General features: G+C 39.8%; 1 protein-coding gene across 1 annotated transcript in view; it reads right to left on the reverse strand.

Moving 5' to 3' along the window:
* The window catches only part of gabbr1a (gamma-aminobutyric acid (GABA) B receptor, 1a), a 113490-nt gene that overhangs the window by 2910 nt on the left and 90188 nt on the right, over positions 1-20392 (reverse strand). Inside the window, exons 17-23 of the mRNA XM_034697519.1 lie at positions 16957-17089; positions 11285-11401; positions 9834-9944; positions 6551-6644; positions 3525-3652; positions 1325-1453; positions 254-397 (exon numbers count right to left, since the gene is read on the reverse strand). Of these exons, the coding sequence (XP_034553410.1) occupies positions 254-397; positions 1325-1453; positions 3525-3652; positions 6551-6644; positions 9834-9944; positions 11285-11401; positions 16957-17089 (856 nt within the window). The remainder of the gene's footprint in view (positions 1-253; positions 398-1324; positions 1454-3524; positions 3653-6550; positions 6645-9833; positions 9945-11284; positions 11402-16956; positions 17090-20392) is intronic.

Genomic DNA, 20392 nt, shown 5'->3' on the forward strand with positions numbered 1-20392 from the left:
TCTATGTTGTCATATTAGGAAGCACTCTGCAATGCAAAGAGTGTAAAATCAAATCACACACACTCCATACTGTCTATACATACTTTCTGAATATTACGTGTACATACAAACATTAGCATATATGGCCCATATGTCAGCCTCCAGGATAATTCCCAATGCATACTAACCTTGTATTTGTTAGTGCATGTGAATAATATACTAGTAATACTGGGGTATGCGTGCATGTACAAGGTTGTTTATATAATGTCCTCACCTCCTGGATGATCTTCTGCAGCTCCCTGTTCTCTCTCTCCAGCTGTCGTGATTTCTCTTCGTCGTTGTTGTTGGTGGACGATCCGGTCTTCAGAGTGTCCTGTTGCTCAGACTGCCACTCCCCACGGGTGATCAGACGCCGCATCTGGACCGCCACAGGAACAGGAAGTCAATAAGAGACAAAATCAGGCCTTGAGAGTTGAGTGTTCAATGAATAATGCAGCTAGTGAGAACAGGTTTTTTAATACATGCAGCCCTTTTTCTCTAGACCTAAAAATACTCCAATCACTTGAGTAAATTCTGCAAAACTTTAGTTTCTCTCTTATTTTGGTGATGTCTTTGGTGCTTAGTGTTTGCTGTCGTGCACTTCAAGAAAAAGACAAACAATCAAACAAATGTGACATGTTGCAGTGTTTCCTTTTTCCTCTTGGATTTTCAGTTAAGTGAAGTTTGGATATCTGTAGGTGGCACTCTTTCTTCTGTCTACACAGTTTTCATCAGTGCTCATGTGCATTATGCAGCTCATTTCATTCCAAACAAATCACTGTAACTGCTGCCAGACATCCAAAATATCTCACTCTGTTTATGCCAGATGATTTTTTTTTCCTGACACGATATGTTGACGGCAGCTACTCTCCAAAAAGCCTCAAACTTCCCCCATTAATACGAGAGTAGTGAGTGAGAAACAGATTAAAATCTTCTTTTTTTAAATATATCTCTTCATTATTTGCTACTTAATGACTCTTTTTCCTGAAGTTGTGTCTGCTAAGCTCCTGTAAGAAGTTGTTTTCCACAGTGTGAGTTTAATAAATTTTTCTCATGTCATTTTAATCAGCCTTCTTCTTTGAAGTCACAGTCAGTCTAGCAGAGGAGCTCTTTCATAAGTTTCATAATGCTGGTCTTTGACCATGATCAATAAAAAGTGTATTTTTATGCACCATGCAGGACAGACTGATCCTTCTTCTTTAACACTGAGACCAGAAAGTTTGACCTTTGCTTTTACTGCAATATGAGTGTGCTCTTTATTGTGTGCAGTGGATTCTTAAAAGGTGTCAGTGACGAGTCAGAGCACCTTGGGAACAAAAAGCACCACCAGGGTGATGTAGGCAGAGAAGACGACTGCTAGAGCGGCAAAGGCAAAGGAGGCGTCCTGCTGGGAAGACAGGATCATAGTCACTGGAGCCGTGATCAAGCACAGCACCTGCAGAGAGAGAGAGAGAGAGAGAGAGAGAGAGAGAGAGAGAGAGAGAGCGAAACAAAAAAGAGTTTTAACAAAGGGAGAGTGAGGTGGAAGAGAAAGGGGAGGGCAGGGTGAGGATGAGAGTGGGTTTTGGAGGAGCAGAAGTGAGCGAGAGGATGAGACAGGAGGAAAATCCCATCCATAAAAGCATTAGGCATCTGTTTATCATTCTGGGGAGGGCTCCCATGTGAAAACAGCATTAAAAAGTCATGAGTGAAGTGGCGACGGCACGCTGACAATCACCACGTTGTCATCTCATCACAGCCTCAAGCTCACAGCTTAGCAAAGAGGAAGGAGGTCCCTTTACAGAAACCATTAAGTATTGACATCATCATAAAAATGAGATGTGTGTATCGTAAAATAAAATAATAACATAAGACTTGTGGCACTTTATGGAGGCGTGATGAAATGAGCACACAGGCTGCATTTAATGCCCTCATAAATAACCATGAGTGATGATGATCAATGATAAATCTACTTTTTTTGTCACAGAGGAGCGAGATCAACCCATTTACTTCAAACTTTTCCATCAACTACAAGTGGAAAAAATGTTTGCATGCTAATTAAGGTGTGTCCCTTTGATATATTGATAGAAATTGGAGTCGAAACACTGTTAGAGGCCAACAACTTAAAAAAGGGAAATGTTTGGTCGCTTTGGATCAAAACAGAAAAACCCTAGTAGCAATTAAAGTGACAGAAACCTTTTTTCCCCAGACATTTTACAGCAATTACAAAGTTACCCTGTGTCAAGAGTGTCAGGAAACAGCAGCGAGTATTTGTCTAAAGTGGCTGAAGTGAACATAATGGCAGCTATTTCCGTGTAAAGTGCATCCTAGGTGCGTCCGTTTAAGATGATTCACCTGCTATTAAGAGCCATGGAAAAATGTTTGACAGACGGCGGAGTTAACCGCTGTACTTAGCGCCCAAATGGAAAAAAAATTTCACAGATTCCTGCAATCAGGCAAAGTAACAGCTTGATATACTGTGAATCTACAAGGCTATTTCTATCCGACCAAACACAGATTTCTCCCCACACATACGTGAGACATTGAATTACATGCTTGGTACCAGGGCTAAAATCCAAAGCACTCAGAGCACCGCAGCACAATAAAAATTTGCTATCACATTTTCATGTTTTATTGATTTCATTTAACATTTTCTTCACCGGGAAGTCCCTCAGAGAACAGATTCTCGTTTCATGAAGGAGACCTGAGATACGACTGTCGGTATTACTGCACCACAGGCACAATAAGCATCGCATTTTATGATTCATACAAGACGGCAGCTTGTGCTGGCAGTATAATGATTTGGACAGAAATGCGTCCAGGGATCAGCTTTTTAGAGAATGAAATCTCCAGGCGTACTTGTGGAAAAGCTTGAATATTTTATACACAAGCCCATCTCTGTGTCTCGTAATGGTAAAACTGATTATTATACCAACATGTACTTTTCAATATTTTATCCCACACCATCAGTATGTTATGTTCAGCACATTCCAGAGGTTGTTTTTTAGAGAAAAGTTGTCATTTATATTCTACTGTTCCCACAATGCACTTCTTGTTGTGTGTTTTTTTAAACTTTATTACACTTTTAACTCGCCATTGGAAGTGTTTTTCAACGTGTTTCTCTGTCACATTTAACCAGATATCTGCTCAAATACAAGAAACCCACTTCAGAGACCCAAGGGAGGAATACAGTTATCTATAAACTCCATTAACTTTTACTGCAAAAAGAAAACCCTTAAAAAAAAGAGCTTTTAGGATTTTGCAGTAGGAATGTCTTCACACTGGTCAGTTGCCTCTTAAAGCCAGAAATCACAGCACCAGACAAAGCAATCATGGAGCTCGTCGCATTGATTGACCCCCCAACGATATACTACAGCCATTTTGTTCTATAGGGCAATAAAATGTGTACTTCTTGCCACTTTAATGTTGTTGTGTGTGCGAGAGAAAGCTCTTTGCAGAGAAAGCAGAGTAGCAGTCAACAGCACCCAAAAACAGGCGTGATAGCGTTGTTTATTTTTTGGACTCACAGCAACGTTGTAAATAGCCATCCCAACGGCCCGGTGGTCATTGATTTTCTCTGTGGAGACAGACTTGGTCTCGTAAGCCAGGAAAATTCCCAGCAGCAGCAGCAGGCCCTTGTAGCCGTAAACAACACCTACAGGAGGAAACAGGGAGAGAAAGCAGCGTGAACAGACAATAAAGTACAGCCGTGTTTCATGCACATTGTATACATTGTTGGAGTTAAAAAAAAGGAGACATATGTTGAGTTCTTTTACAGGAAGGGAGAACTAATAACCAAATATGTCTGTGTCTGGTTCTTAATGCTACAGTAACAATCTTTGAGATCCAAACAGTTTCACAGCTGATGGTTTTAATACATAAACTGTACATAAAATAAGGTCCAAGCGTTCATTAAAAGTTAAGTAGCTTTCTTCAATTTGCATTACCGTTAATGACCAGCAGGGGGCCTGTTGGCTAGCTACAAAAATAAGTATGACTGTACGGAAACTGATGATAAATTCTTCTTCCTCTCAGTTATCTTTTTCTTAATGACTTTATGTCTCACTACTTTTAAGTCGTCTTCCTAACAGTGTGACGATCATTTAGTAAACAACGATCCCCTATGTGATTCCCCAAGTTTGGGAACAGAGGTGTCCAAATCACTAGATAATGTGATTGCTGCATCCACTTCTGTTACACAGACTATGTTCAATAAAAAAGGTAAATCATGACTTAGTCTGCCTCACGTTGTGTGGCCTCTCTTGTAAAGGAACGGATCTGTTCAAGAGACTTGAGTCTTGTAGATCCCTGACTGAGTATTAAGACTGACGACACATCTCAACCTCCACCCTCTGCACAAAAGTGAAACCATAACAGAGCTGTATTGACAACCTGCACCTTCTGCTAAAAAACATTCATCTTACTTTGTTTGAAGCGAACGCTCGCTGTTATGAAAAGTTCAATGAGTCTGGTGTCAGTGTTTGTTAATTGCTTTGCACTCGTTTGACCTCTGCTTTGTTTTGCTGATCTGGAGCTCATAGTGTCACAGGAGCTGCGTTTGTAAACAGAGCTGTCAATCGTGACTCTTTTTAATAGCATTTAATAACTCATTAAAATTTAACTTCACAAATGAAGTTAAGTTTTTAACAAAACTTTCGCTCTGCAAATTTTTGTTGTTGTTTAGGCTTTTTTTTTCTATCTTTAAAGCCACCACACTCAGTAAAGTCCTCCTTTTCCTCCTGTCCACATCGGACATACATTTCTTCAGCCTCCTGTCTGGTCAGATTGAGTTGATGCCATGCTCATGTGCTGTAGATTCACTTGAGCATATTATGCTCCAGCTGATCATCAACCCTCCTCCTCCCGCCACTATGCTGTCCGTCTTCCTTGGACAAAGTTTGTCGTTTAGGTGGCGCCATTAGCCTAGCGGTCTAAGTGTGCACCCCAGAGGTCATAACCTTTGTCACAGAGGTCGCATGTTCGATTCCAGCCTCGACCATTTACTGCATGTCCTCCCCCACGCTCTGCTACCCATATTTCCTGTCTCTCTTCAGCTGTTCTATCCATTAAAGGCAAATATGCCCAAAAACATTAACTTAAGAAAAAAAGAAGTTGACATTTAGCTTTATCTTTTATCTCCATCTTTAAAATCAGTGAAGCGTTTCCCTGCTGCTGTTGTACAAACTCGACAGCTGCACAGTATTCCATGCTGCTACAGTGATCAGTAAATCTGACTTGTTGCGTTATGTTATTTTTTTTGTGGCTTTTTGCCTTTATTTTATAGTACAGCTGAAGAGAGACAGGAAATGTGGGGAGTGGGCAGTGGGGAGCGGGGGAAGACATGAAGGAGATGGTCGTGGCCGGGAATCGAACCGGCGACCCCTGCAATGAGGACTGTGGCCTCTGTATGTGGGGTGCTTAGACTGCTAGGCCACCGGCGCCCCGACTTGTTGCGTTTTAGTGAAAGTAAAAACTTCAGATGCTTCAGTGTGCACACAACCAGAGAAACAGTAAATGTATACAAGCTTCTAATTGAGACCTGCCTTTATTTTTCAAAATGTGCAGCCTCATCCTGCTACCACAAAATACTCTGCATTTCATTGGGATGTTGGAAGTTAGTTAGAAGTTTTATGGTATATTCAAGTTTTTCAGCAAAATGCTGTACATACTGTTTGAGTATGAAGTAGGCTGTACGTTAGTTTGTGGTTTCAGACATTGCCTATGATGGACACTGTTAGCATTGTTACCAAAAAAGTTTCTCCTAAGCCTAACAAGTGTATCACTCACCTGCTAGAATGCTCCAAAAAAACTACATAACAATCCCATTAAAGGATTTGTATAATCAGGGGATCTGGTGAATGGGCGAACAAGGCTAATACTTGCCTCTAGTGTGGGAGACTCTGTACTGCTCAGTGCAGCCACTGAGAGAGTGAGTGTGAGCGAGTGCAGTGGTAGAAAACCAAGTGTAGCTACAATAGATGGTGGAATATGTTGAAAGGCTGTCAGAGGAAGGCAGACTGACAGAATAAAGAGAATATATCAGTGACAGAGAGTGAGGCAGAGAAGAAAAGAGAAATCTGTGACTGAGTGAGTTGGACACTTCTCCAGACTGTCCATTGTTTCTTTATACCGCCTGATATTAAAGCACCATCTTTTCTTCTCTCTGAAAGGAAATGCTATGGGGCAATGGCCCAGTTTGTGACCCACATTATTTGAATTTCAGCACCATTATACTTTCATAAGAGCTGCCACGCTAAGAGAGAAAGACAGGGAGGGAGAGGGAGAGGGAGAGCGTGGGCCGACCAAAAAAAGAAGCAAAGTGGGAGAAAAGAGGAATCAAACGTAAGAGGGGCGGCAGGGGGCTGAGGGAGGAGGCTGTGATATGAGACCTGTTTAATTCACAGTGAATGAGAGTGACGTGTGTGTGTGTGTGTGAGAGAGTGAGAACATGTGTATGCATGTGTGCATGTGTGGGACAAAGAAATACAAAACCAGAGCAGGGGGAAGAGTGATAAAGACACGGATTGAAGCACAAGGGAGTTGAGACCAGTACCGAGCCATGTGTTCATCTTCTCTGAGCTGCAGTGCTCCAACAAGGGCTGAATCAGGACATCCTTATCTTCTTTAGGGGCCTCTTTAGTGAACTTCTACTCACACGGCAGACGACAAGACGAGAAGAGAGAAATTGGAAGGATAAAGGGATGGAGAGGGAGAGAGAGATAATAAGAAAAGATGAGACAGCGAGGCAAGAATGCAGAGTAAGCATAAGACCCAGACGATGCATGCTTCATCCCCTCGAGTAAACAGGTCCCTCCCGTAAGTCAGATAAAGATGGCTGAATTAAAAGAGTATCCAACAATATGAAATATGGCTCTCTAAACTTTAAGGTTTCTACTGTAGTTCCAGTGAATACTGCGCAGATAAGGGCTGATGAGGATGATGTATAGCTCTTGGTAACAGCTGAAAAAAGCCCACTGCATATTAAAACCTCAGTCAAGGTTTTGACGGCCTTTTAGCAGAGTCAGAATTTTAAAGTCATGAAAACAGCTCCAAAATCAACATAACTTTGGACCATTTGACTATGAAAGGCATCAGTCAAAGTAATGAATCCAAAGGCAAAGGGAATAATCACTGCTTTTTCAACAGCTCCCCAAAGCTTCATGTAGATTTTTTTTATCGTCTTTCAGCGTTTTGTTTTGGTGTTTCAGCCTTTAAACTTCACTCCTTGTTCTCTTTCTGTGCCTTCATGCTTTTGTTTTTCAATTGCTCCAAGCAGCTGTTTGCTTTAAACTTCACTGTACTCTCATTACGCAGCATCAAACAGCAGATGGACACAGTTAGTAATTAGCTGATTAACCTAGCATTTAGCATCATAAGAGCCAAATTTAGGAGTCAAATTAATATCAATCAGGAGTTTGGGAGACCGAGAAACTAGAGCTAAGAGGGACAATGAAGGATTAGGGTCATATTATGGATGAAACAATTCACATTTCTAGAATAAAGTTGTAATTTTACAAGATTAAAGCACTACATGTTTTAAGAATAATCCTAATCTTGCAAGAGTGAAGCTTTAATTGTATCAGAAAGAAGTGGTCATTACAGATTATGATTAATCTTAGTGTATAATAACGTAGAGGGAGAACAGGAAGCAGCAGCAGTGCTCCAAAATGAAGAACATGGATCATTTTAAGATGTTAGCTGAGGACAGACAGCGGTTACAGAAACGTGCACAGGCTGCATCCACTGAAAACAAATGTTGTGTTGAATCTAAAAAATGTTATTATGTCAAGTTGTTGCATGAAATACATTTCTCTAAATCCAGATATTTAACTTAATAAATATATCTGGATTTAGAGAAATGTATTTCATGCAACAACTTGCCATAATCAAATTTTGTAGATTCAACACAACATTTTTTTCAGTGTGTTAGCCTGCTCTTCATCAGAATAGTCTCGCTTTCTTTTGATTCAGAGCCCTGATATTTATGATTACGGTTCCCTGATGTGCTGAAAGATTGAGTATTCAGTTATAAATGAAACACATATTTAAGTATGATATTTTGGAGCAGCATCTTCCTTTTCAAAATAACATATAGGCCAAGAATCCAGCATATAACCATGACTTCATTCTTCTAATATTACAACTTTATTTCTGTAAATATACAACCTTACAACTCTTGAAATCTCAAATCTTCTATAACGTGGCCTTAATACTCCATCGTACACACAAGAGTAGATGCTAGACCATAGACTGTATAAAATATGGACGTAGTATCCGTGACATCACCCATCTGTTCCTGAGAGCTGTTTTGAAGCAAATCGACGGCAGCAGCCATATTGGAAATGCGGAACTCAACTAGGCAGAGTGTGACGTAGTGTGAGTCTCTTAGCCAATGGCTGTGTGTTCCCGACCGGGAGTCACGTCAGTCATGTCCTTATTTGGGCAAAACTCATAATCTTAATATCTTCTTAACCGTCACGTTAGAAAAAAATTCACCCCCCGTACAGTGTGTGCCATTAGAGAGATTAGCGTTGTAGGGCCAAGCCGTTTTTTGAACCAGGCTGTAAACATGTTTATTAATGCTGCAAAGATCGTCTTTTTCCCATTCATATCTATGTGGTTTCCGGTGTTTCTGCAGCCTGCCTCAAGCGGATTTTCGATGTATTGCAGTTTCTATCACTTCCGCATTGGCTTCATCGTTTGAGACCGGAGTTTGCCGCTTGTGCTAGACTCAAATATATCTACGGTGGCCCTGGAGTGCAAAACACTACGGCAAATCAGAAAACACAACGGCAATTGCAAATAAACCATGCACTTCCAGGTCACAGGTTAGACCTGTCCAATCAGCAATGAGTCATGTCCCCTGAGGGTACCTACTTCTTCCGGTTTGGTTAATGTCGTAGTGTTTTCTGATTTGCGGTTGTGATTTCTGAATTGCCGCTGTGATTTGCACTTCAGGGCCACAGTATATATCAGATGGAGAAATCAAGACTCCAAATCAAAGCTCATATTACTTTATATGTGCCAGATGAGTAAACTGGCAACTGTAATCATTATAAAGGTGATTAAATGTTATGTAAAAGAGGTATATATTGTGTGTGCCACTCTAACTTTTCATATCGAAGGATATCTTATAATGTGTTAGAATTCAGGCCGATTGAGAGGAGAAAACATTGAAGCAAGAAGAGTGTTCATAGATGTGACTACACTTTACCTGATGTCTTAAAAAACAGAACACTTGTAAGTATTATGGGTTGTACTTGCAATTTAATCATTTAAATCCCCTCCAGTTCTCTTTTAATAAAATATCTGATTCTTCATACTATGTTGACGACCTCGTCCTTTACTTTGGTTGGTTTTGTAAATCCAAAACATCAGCTTGAGTGGCTGAAATACACCAGAGCTGCAGACTTTGTGGATAACAGAGTTGTCTTCTCTGCAAATGAGTGAGTGTATTGATTAATGCAAGTTTAATGAAGTTAAACAATTTAATGGGACCTTTAAATGATAAATGTTTCATGAGGCAGGGAGTTGATGTTTTTTGCCACAGTCAACGCCTCAGGGTAGGTTTAACGGTGCTCATAGCTCTTAGACAATCAAAGGGAAATAATACAATTATTCAAGTCGTAAATGTCACAGTTATAGCACTGCTGCTCAGGCGTTCTTTGTGAAAGAACATGATACTTATTGCTGTTTCAGACTTTGCTCTTTGATTATAAGATGAATCAAAACAGAATGTTTTCATTAACAAAGCCCGCTGTCTCATTACTGCGTTACTGACTGATGACACTGGATGCCACGCCACCATAAAACACAACTGATCTCGTCTGATTTACCTCGACCGTAATGTGCAGAGGATCCACAATCTGCCAGATCATGAGTGACAGAAAGTCGATAGCCAGCAGAACTCCAACTGTTGCGTAGAGTTTCCATGGCTCCAAGTGTTGCTGTGCGAGCAAAGACACACACATAAACACACACAGACACATTTGCAACAGTCATCACTATCCAAGGGCATCATGAGCCGGTCTGCAAACAAAGACAAACAACCAGGACGAATAATACGACAGGCGTCCTTGTGATTTCTGGATGACTGGGCGCGAATTGTCTTATAAGTGTGTGTCTCAGAGTGTGTGTACAAGTGTGTGTCCAAGTATATTTAAGGAGCAGTGGGAGTTAGTGTGTGTGAATGTCTGCGAGCTATATTTGTGCTGCAACCTGAAATCATCCTTTACACACACTGTGATGACACTGCTTATGTGTGGACCCTTTCCAAAGCGACTGATAGAAAAATGTATTCTTCTTAAGTTAAGCTATAACGGAAGCAATGCAACCGGAACAGAAAACAAGCAAAGCAAAATGAGCTCTCCCGCTGCGTCTTTCCACACTTCTTTTTTTTTTATTCGACCATGTCGGCTTACTCCCAGCACCCCAACATAGTAACAGCCATTCAAGCGTGCAATGACTAGGACAGAAATATAAAATAAAGAAGAAAACACATTACACAGTCCTGAGTGCCTCTACACTTGAGTTGCATGAAAAATTATTTGAAAGCATTCATTCTCTCCTCCGTTTGTGGACGTGTGTTTTTTTAAATACTTGCAGGGAGAGTTGCTCTCTGGGAAAAATGCCCTTCTGTGGACATGAAGGGAGTTGAAAGTCAACTCGATTCGTTATGCTTTGGCTCAAATAATAAACCCCCCGAAGGTTGGATTTCTGCATAGAACTTTAATACTCATCCATATTCATAAATATTCCATAAATGGCTTAATCTCTCATTCTTCTGATTAGGTCTTAGAAATTTCCACAACAAATCACAGACTTGCAGAATCTTGTTGGCTCCAGGATAAACTGTCTTTACGGTGTGGCGCACACACTAACAAAAACACACACCCACTCACAGGCACACCAGCATGCAAATAAATTGGATGACGTCTGTATCACAGGCCTTGTTATGTGTGTTTCTGTGCTTAGAATCTTAAAATCTCTGTGCATGCATGTTGCATTGCAAATGTTTATGTGTTCATATCTGTGTCAGTGTGTCCCACGCCCCTATCTCTACACTCTTCAGTATAACCTCTCTGCACTAAATGATGCAGAGCTGGCCTCTTGGAAGCTTATGTCACTAGAAACCCTGGGAAGTTTTAAACTGAACTTTGTTATCTGCCAGCGCCACACATGCTGCACGGCCCAGCCTCCCTCGGCCTCCTTCCTTCCTTTCTTCCTCTGTTCCCCTGAGACTGCAGTGAGGGTTATCCCTCATGCCCTCAACCTCTTTCTCCCTTACCTTCTTCTTCTCCTTCTTCTCCTCCTTCTTGGTGAAGAGGGTGTGGACCCACCAGATCTTGGTGAACATGCTGCCGTACGCAAGGCTGAAGCCGAGACCGAGGAGCCACAGGCGGAACTGCAGGGGAGAGGAGAGGAGAGGAGGAGATAGGAGGAAGAGAGAGAGGAGAAGAGAGAGGAGAGGGGAATTTTAATTTTAAAATACCTTCGTTCAAGGGCTAAGGTCAATCCAGTCAATTTTATTTATTAATGCAAAATCATACCAGAACTTATCTCAGGGCACTTTTCATATAAAGCAGGTCAAGAGCATACTCTTTATATTATTATTAACAGAGACTCAACAATTCCCACCACGACCAAGCACCTGGCTACAGCTCAAAGGAAAAAACTTCTTTTTGACAGAAACAGAGCAGCGGCAGGAAACTGAGGACGGCCCACCGCCCAGCTTTAAAGGCTGGATAGCAGGAGTTTCAGTAATGTTTTAATAAACTGTACGTATATTATCTAAATGTATTATATACAAATGATATTCCAGCTAACATTACCTGAAATAGAAATGTGGTGTTTTCAGCTGCTGCAACACTTCACAATAAATCAATCTGGCACTTCAGAAATAATGATGACATTGGTTATTGTGTTTTCCACAGTGTTAGTACAATGACAAGGAAAGAAACCTAAAGAACTCTTTCTGTCATCTTTACTTTGATGTAGCAGAGACTCTTCTTAAAGCTGTTTGTTTTTACTTGACTGGAATGATAGTGTTGCATCTTCAAAACAAGGATTTGTGCTTTACTGACTTTTTTGCAAGTGATGTTTTATTCAAGCACCGTTTGAAAGAGAATATTTACAGCAAATAAAAATGGCACAAAAAAAAAAAAATGCAAGTATTTTTCCAAGCCTGAAAAATGTCTGCAGGTATTCCTTTTAAAAAAGCAAACATCCTAAACAACTTCCAACAACAAGGCTTGGAAACTGCCGACTTCACCACTTGCTGCAGCCCCCATAAGCTCATTGCTCTGAGCGCATTGTAATAATACCTGAAGGTAACTCAGATGAAAATATCAATATTTTTTACCAACTCCTCCTTTTTTTTTTTAATAAGTGCTGCGGGAGAGAGGAGATCTCAGTTAGAAAATCAACTGGAAACAGGAGAAGAGAGGGGGACAGAAATAGGATTTGGAAAAGTTTCCTCGGGGGAAATTAAGCCTTTCCTTTCATTAAACTACAAAAAGTCTGAAAAAACGATTCGTTCATTCTTCCATTAAAGCCAGAAAATTAGAAAAGAGTGCATATTTTCACTCAGTTGCTCATCCAATCTGGAGAAGGATAGATAGATGGATAGATAGATAGATGGATAGATGGATATAGATAGATAGATAGATAGATAGATAGATAGATAGATAGATAGATAGATAGATAGATAGATAGATAGATAGATAGATAGATAGATAGATAGATAGATAGATAGATAGATAGATAGATAGATAGATAGATAGATAGATAGATAGTCTGTCTAAGTTTACATGATAACGAGGTAGCGTAGGTTCCTTTTAACTGCATTCATTTTATCAAGCGCGATGAATGTCCACACGTTCTGTGATTAGAACCCTCAACCTGCCCCGTGGGAAATCAGGAAGTGGTACAGCAGTAATGTTGTGGATGGCAAGCATGAAACAATGATGGCACAAATGGATGAAGAAATGGGTCTATTGAAAGGCAAGCTCTGTGCGGCAAACTTTCCAGCATCAGAATTCAGAATCAGAATCAGAATTCAGCTTTATTGGCCAGGTATGCTTGAACACACAAGGAATTTGACTTCGGTAAACTGTGCTCTCTTTGTACAAGGCATAAGAATAAGACAAACAAAATAAAAAATAAAATAAAAATAATAACAATAACATCAGCTATAAATACAAAAGAACAACAAATAGGCATGACTAATATGTACAGGCTAAAATAATATGATGAAAGTGCAGTGGTGAGTTGCAGAGGTAGTTTTTACATTGAAAAAAAATAGTAATTAAATAATACAAAAAATAGAAATATGGAATTCTGCTTAGAGAATTGTTGCATTGTATATTTACATGTATATTTACAGAGAGTATTGATCCAACAGGTATGACACTGTTATGTTTAGTGTTCATCAGAGTGACAGCCTGGGGGAAGAAACTGTTCTTATGGCGGGTTGTTTTGGCGCACAGTGATCTGTAGCGCCTTCCGGGGGGGAGGAGTTTGAAGAATTTGTGTCCAGGGTGTGAGGGCATGGTCTTCATTTTCCCCCATGTGAGGTTAGACTTTATCATATCGTGTGAGATTGTTTGCTTCAAGTGTGAAGGCTGGGAAATGATCGTTGAGATATGGAAATTGCATTTGAGCGATGTACATGTTGCACAATATGTCCGTCAATATGATGCATGAGGTCATTTGCCTCGTGTTGAGCTGATTAAAATAACAGGTAGCATTTTTTTTTTACAAGTTGGACACTCTATTGTGTTTTTAATACTAAGTATTGGGATAAACAGGTCAATATGCCCACCTGTTGTTGCTTGTTGGGCTTGAATTCACCATGTTTTGCTTTCAGCCTATTTTTTGAGCATGCAGTCCCTTTCAAGTCACTCTGGAGAGTTCTCTGGATAGTATTTGTCATTCTTTAGAATAAGCAAGAATATTTGTCCACCCTCATGTTGATATTATTAAAACTTGAAAAATATCTCTTTAAGGTTCATTGAGAGGAGATTCAAAATGTGTGATTTGTTTGTGATTAATTAGGAGTTCACTCTGGACAATCATGATTAATCACAATTGTAGAAAATAATATGTTAGACGGGCCAAATGGATGGATGGATTAATGAGTGGATGGATGGATAGATAGATGGATGGATAGATAGATAGATAGATAGATAGATAGATAGATAGATAGATAGATAGATAGATAGATAGATAGATAGATAGATAGATAGATAGATAGATAGATAGATAGATAGATAGATAGATAGATAGATAGATAGATAGATAGATAGATAGATAGATAGATAGATAGATGGGAACAGAGATGGGAAAGAATAATCTAGATTGGAGGGTCAGAGTCAGAAAGCTGGAGACAGGCAGAAGAAACATGAGAGAGAATAACTGGACAGAGACAAAGAGCACAGAGGAGACAGAAATGGAAATCTCCCTCTCGCCTCCACAACAAAAAGACTCAACACGGGTGACAGAGAAGTACTCCCACTCCTCATTAGTGCTGGGATCCCACTGCTGTGCTATTCTAACAACCAGCATATCCTGTCTGTAACTCTGAATACTAAAATACACCAAAATACTGTGTGAGTAAATTCAGTGTTTAAACTTGTTATAGCGTACGTCAACAACATATGCATGATGAGAACAATTAGATAACCGATGGTTGTGCAGGTGTCTGTTTAATGCAGACAGTAAATCTCAAATTGTCAAGCCAAGCCAAAATCTACAAGAAGGCTTGCTTTAACAGGGAAGTGAGTTTCAGTGTAGGACAGGGCGTCATTTGCACTGACAGCTTTACCTGCAAACTGCAACACAGGTGTCAAAAACGTATAATTATATACTGTCAGAAGCTTTACACTTAATTATGACATTTTCAGAAACTAACCATCGCTGACCTCCAGATGAACCATTAAGAGTTAAAGCTGTGCAGTCAAACACAGAACTTAGCTGAGATCCCAAACTTATAAATATAAAATAAGTCAGGTTCCATTTTTGAAACATCTGAGGTTTGTATAAAAATGATGAACAGGACTTCTAGTTTAATTGAATCGAACAGTGCAGCAATAAAACGACTTGGGTTTTTATTTACACATTTCCCTCAGTGTAAATGTCACAGAGCTTTAATTAAGCGCTGGAAGAAGATGAAACACCATATGTTCATGATGTGACACCGGCAGACACCCTGGCAGAAGCTGATAACCCTTACCTTTCAGCTAATTACAACACAAATAAGAGGAACACTGAATATTAAAGTCCGACTGAAAATAAATGATTATTTTTCCCGTCTACAGCGCACAACTCTGCTCTGAGTATTACATTCAACCAAAAAGAGAAGCAATTATATTTTATAGTTTTTGGTTTTGAGACGCCCACAAGTATCAGGCAATCAACCAGAAGACAGCCTGTTACTCAACGCAAGAGCCTCAAACTTTGAGCAACAACACACAAGAGCTGTCTTGTTAAATTTCCTTAGTTTCTCACTAACAAACTCATTAAAAGATGACTTGTCCTCCACTTTAGCTTGTTGATTAAGCACTCATCATTCCCAGGGAAAGCAGCACTCATTTAGTCTAGCTGCTGGCTAGTTAGCTAATAAAATGTGTTCATCAAATAGCTTATAATCTCACATGCAATTTCAAAGGGAGTCCACTTAGATGCCTGTCCTCCTTACTCTTACAACACACTGCCTTAAGCCTGTTAATACTTCTATGTGAAATCTACACATGCAGCCTTACATACACCTCCTCATTAATGTAACTATGACTCAAAACAAAGCAGACTGCAAGCCCTGTGATTGGTCCACCGGGTAGCATCGTAATTCCCTGCATTTAATATATTTATGGTATCGTCCCCTACACCGATTCAGTGGCTGTGCATTCCATCTCACCCAACATCACCTCTCCTTTCTTCCATGCAATCATTACAGTATGAACAACTGCTGCTCATCATTTATCAGCTCAAACTCCCAACATGATATGAGTCAGTCACCATTAGGGTTGCAAAGGGGTGGAACATTTCCAGTCAATTTCCAAGGGAAGTTAAACTGGGGAATTTTGGAAATATTCCAAATCTGAAACTTTTCATGGAAATTATGGGAATTAACTGGAAATTGAGGGTAATTCAATGGTAAATACATTGGTATGAATACATTTATATGTGACATTTGTAAATTAAACATTATTAAACATTTATTCCCCTAAATTCTCGTTAATTCCCATGGAAAGTTTCCAACTTTGAAAATTCACAGAATTTTGCAACCCTAGTCACCATGGTTTCCTGTGCACAACAAGCAGAGAACGTAGCAGAACCAGGAAATGGAGATATGACGGGAATAAAAACCACACTGCCAACTAGTGTTTAGGCAGAGTACTGCAGAGTGACCAAGACACTCCAACACACAAGTGTGTAGCGCTCACAGTGGCGTAGTCTACAACAGTGTAGCTACAGCGGGGAGTCAACGCAGAAGCATAAACCAGACTTTAAGCCGATACACTACAGCAAAAGTTTGACAAAGCTCAGCCTGCAAGTCAATGTCAACCAATCTAGACTTCATTTCAATGATTAAATATCGATCCATTTAAAGAAGCAGTGTATTTTAAACAATAAGCAATGATCAAATTTGATTTTAATTACACAGAGATATGGGATTTGAGTTTAATTTGAAGAGCCACACTTCAGTAAAGAATAAGAACAAATGTGTGAAATATTTAAAATCTACATCTTCCTCTGCTATACTTCAGATCACATCAAACATGCTTTTTAAAACACTAATTCATAACTGCTTTTTTCAACCTACAACATGTACATCAAATATTAGCACATAACACCCAGCCACATCTCTTCATCCTGCCCTGTAGCTCCCCTCTCTGCCTCTCTCTCTCTCTGTATGTGTCTGTCTGCCCCTCCCTGCGTCTCTCTTTCTTCTTTTGTTACCTGGCAGACGACGGGGAACTGTGAGCGGTGGACGTGGTGACCGTCAATACCCAGTGGGAACACTGCAGCCAGAGCCATCATGCAGCCCACCGCCGTCATGTTGTTCAGGTACGGCTGGGAGTTCTGGATGTAGCTGGAACAGAAATGGATTCACACAGAGGCACACACAAGACAAAGAATAAACACATTTAGAAAAAACAAAGGCAATGATGGGCTCTGCTTAAAAGGTACAAATTCTGATTCTGTAGGTAAAAAGGCTTTAATTGCATTGGTGGTCTCGCTGTCACCGCTTGGAAATGTCATCAATTGCAGTTAATTGCTCTCCTGTTGTTTTTTAAATTACATTTATCTTCTTTATTCTCCGGTTAAAACAGTCTGGCTGTGTTTCGTCACACTGCTGAACAAAAGGTCCAAATATGGAACACTGCTCCTCCCAGGGGATCTCTTTAAATGTGTGAGTGACAGTCATTAGTTTATTAACTGTGAAGTCATTATACTAATGATTATCATGAAAAACACACACTTTTTGACCATTTTATGGTTTATGGAGTCATTTTTCAAGACAAAATGCCAAACATGTGCTAATTCTTGCTTCAACAATTCAACTCAAGCTTTCAGGATGATTCCTGACAGTAAGTGAAGAGATTTGTGATTCTGGACCATTGTTTGGACAGAGAAGCAATCTGAAGATACCTCTCTGAGATATGGGAAATTGTGGTATTTTTGACATTTAAAAGACTTAAAGCTCCTCTGAGGTGTTTCAGCTGGATATGAGGAAACCTAAAATCAACACTGATGCCTCTTTATAACCCAAAACAACAAAAGAGATCATCTGTGAGGAAGGTGTCTGGCACAGTAATTTAAAGCACACTGTTTAAACATCCTGTGTACATTTAAAGGTAAAGATTTATGTTGAGTTATTTGTCTGACTGGGTCAGATTGACTCATGTACAGGACAAGATCAGTGAAGAGATAAATCATCCCCCAGTTGCTTTGTCCACAAGGGGGCGTTTTTTTTTTTTGTTTTTTTTAATATTTTTGGGCTTTTTCGCCTTTATGAGATAGGACAGAGATAGGACAGCCGAAGAGAGACAGGAAATGTGGGGAGTAGAGAGTGGGGGAAGACATGCAGTGAATGGTCGTCCAGCCGGAAGTCGAACTGGCAACCACTGCGCCGAGGACTATAGCCTCTATACGTGGGGCTCTTAGACCGCTAGGCCACCAGCGCCCCCGCAAGGGGTCATTTAAATCGATGCTATTCCCTACACAGGAGCTTTAATTTTGAAAATAACTAGACGTTGAAATAATCGTTGCTTGCAGCCCTATATGGCAGCAGATATTTTTTGTCCCTCATTAACCTAAATACTGGAAAAAGAGATAAAACAATCAGATAGTGTTACTGCATTTAGGGTTACTTAAGTGTTATACTTTGGGGCATTTAAGCTTTATTAGATAGTACAGTTGAAGAGAGACAGGAAATATGACAAGTAAAGAGAGGGGGAGAGACATGTAGCAAGGGATTACGGCTGGGAGTTAAACCAGCGACTGCTGCGACAAAGATTGTAGCCTCAGTGTGTGAGGCGTGAACCCTGGTGACCCTTGGGTGGCAAAAGTTATTGAAATTCATCCTTATAGGTTGATGAATATGTGTTTTCAGTGCTACAAAAAGCCCCTTCTTTATCTGACAGAGACTTAAAGGATCTGTTGTTTTATGTTTGATGATTCAAAAATCAAGTATGAACACTTTTTTACTTGCACTTCCGTTTAGGGCTTTAGGAAAATAAATACAAAAAACAATACAGTTTTCCAAACGTATGACTCTAAAGAAATGTTAGAAAAACTATCTTTGTCAATCATGCACACTGTACTTATATTTATTTATTATGGAAATAAAGACCAGAGGCTTTAGAACATCAAGCAAAAAGTATTATGATCTCCATAAAATTAAAATAGAAGCTCAGTGATTTCTGTCTGTTTAAAAAATGTGTTTATATTAAAGCTACAATAGAGACAATCACAGCGTTATAATGTTATCATAAATATCTCCAGATTTGATTTGTATGTTTAATATCACCCTCTTCCATCGTCCTGAGCTCACCCTGCAGCAGTAGGAGTGTCTTATTTATTCTTTCATCCTGCTGACCTGCCCGTTGTATTGCCCTGAGGCCGCACAGCTTATTTACTGTACAGCCACACACCCATGCATTCTGCAAACCGACACACATCAGCGTATACACACATGCACACTGGCCCCAATCCAACCTCTGATACCCCTGAAAAACCTTTAATGCTCTTACACACCATGAATATATGATGTATACGGCTCAGCAGGAGATGCTTTCTGATGTGAGGTGTAGCTTTCTTCCCTTATTATGCACCGTGTCTCTGAGTGCTTTGAATTATGGGCGATTGAGGCTACTATGAGAGGAAAACTGAATCATTTTCTTTCATAATTGGAGTTTTTTTCCTGAATCTTTGTGGAACGTTTTTGATTTCACAATTCTTGTTTGCGTGTCCGCGTTTATAGTTGATGTTTCAGATCACCTCATTATATTCTATGATTAAAGGTTTCTGTGGCTCCACTGAATCCATCAAAAGAAAACTAATCTAGCTGGACCGAATATTAGTTAATCCTGCAAACTGATTATATGGCCACCTGGGACTGACTTAAACAAGCTGAGAACACAGCATTGAAATGTTGTCATATTGCGTTATGTTGATATTGCAAACATGTTTGCATTCAGCTGCTAACTTGAACATCCGGCTGTCACTCATTTGAAGAGTGTTTCTGGCCACTAAAGTTGTAAGAAGCATCATTACAGTAATGCAATACTTGTTATGTGTACTTCAAACTTATTTTATGTGCATATCAGAAAAGGTATTGTGTATATATATTTCTAACACCAGATTCTTATTGAACTATAAATTCCGGTGTTTTTTAAAATCACTCCCAGCAGGAGAAACTCCATAACTAACTCTCTTTAAACTCAGTTTTTGGTCTCTACCACCTCCCGGGGACAGATCTACAGCAAAGTTTGAGTGTTTAAAACATCAGTTTATACATTTTATGTCATCTAAAAGGTGAAGTGCATTTTACTCACTGGTGCAACCAATATAGCAGTATAGAAAATGCAGAGAGGGGTCCCATAGGAAAAGAAATGTAGAGAGGAGATCTCAAAAGTGTTTCATTTATGTCTCCTAGACAACAATGAGATCTGTTTGAAAGCAAAATGAGACTATAGCTTATGTCTCCTGTTTCTCATTCTTGCCTCCAGAAAAAAAGTAAAAAGTCTCAGCTTAGTCTCCCTTTCAGTTCAAAACAAGATCTGGTCCAAATCTGAAATGATTCTCAGGTATTTCTCAAGTGTTGTGACTCCTTTTGAGCTCAGGTGGAGAAATCAGGGAGCTCTCTCAATTGTCTCAATCTAACCTCATC

This window comes from Notolabrus celidotus, chromosome 12 (genome assembly GCF_009762535.1).
Source record: "Notolabrus celidotus isolate fNotCel1 chromosome 12, fNotCel1.pri, whole genome shotgun sequence".
NCBI lineage: Eukaryota > Metazoa > Chordata > Actinopteri > Labriformes > Labridae > Notolabrus > Notolabrus celidotus.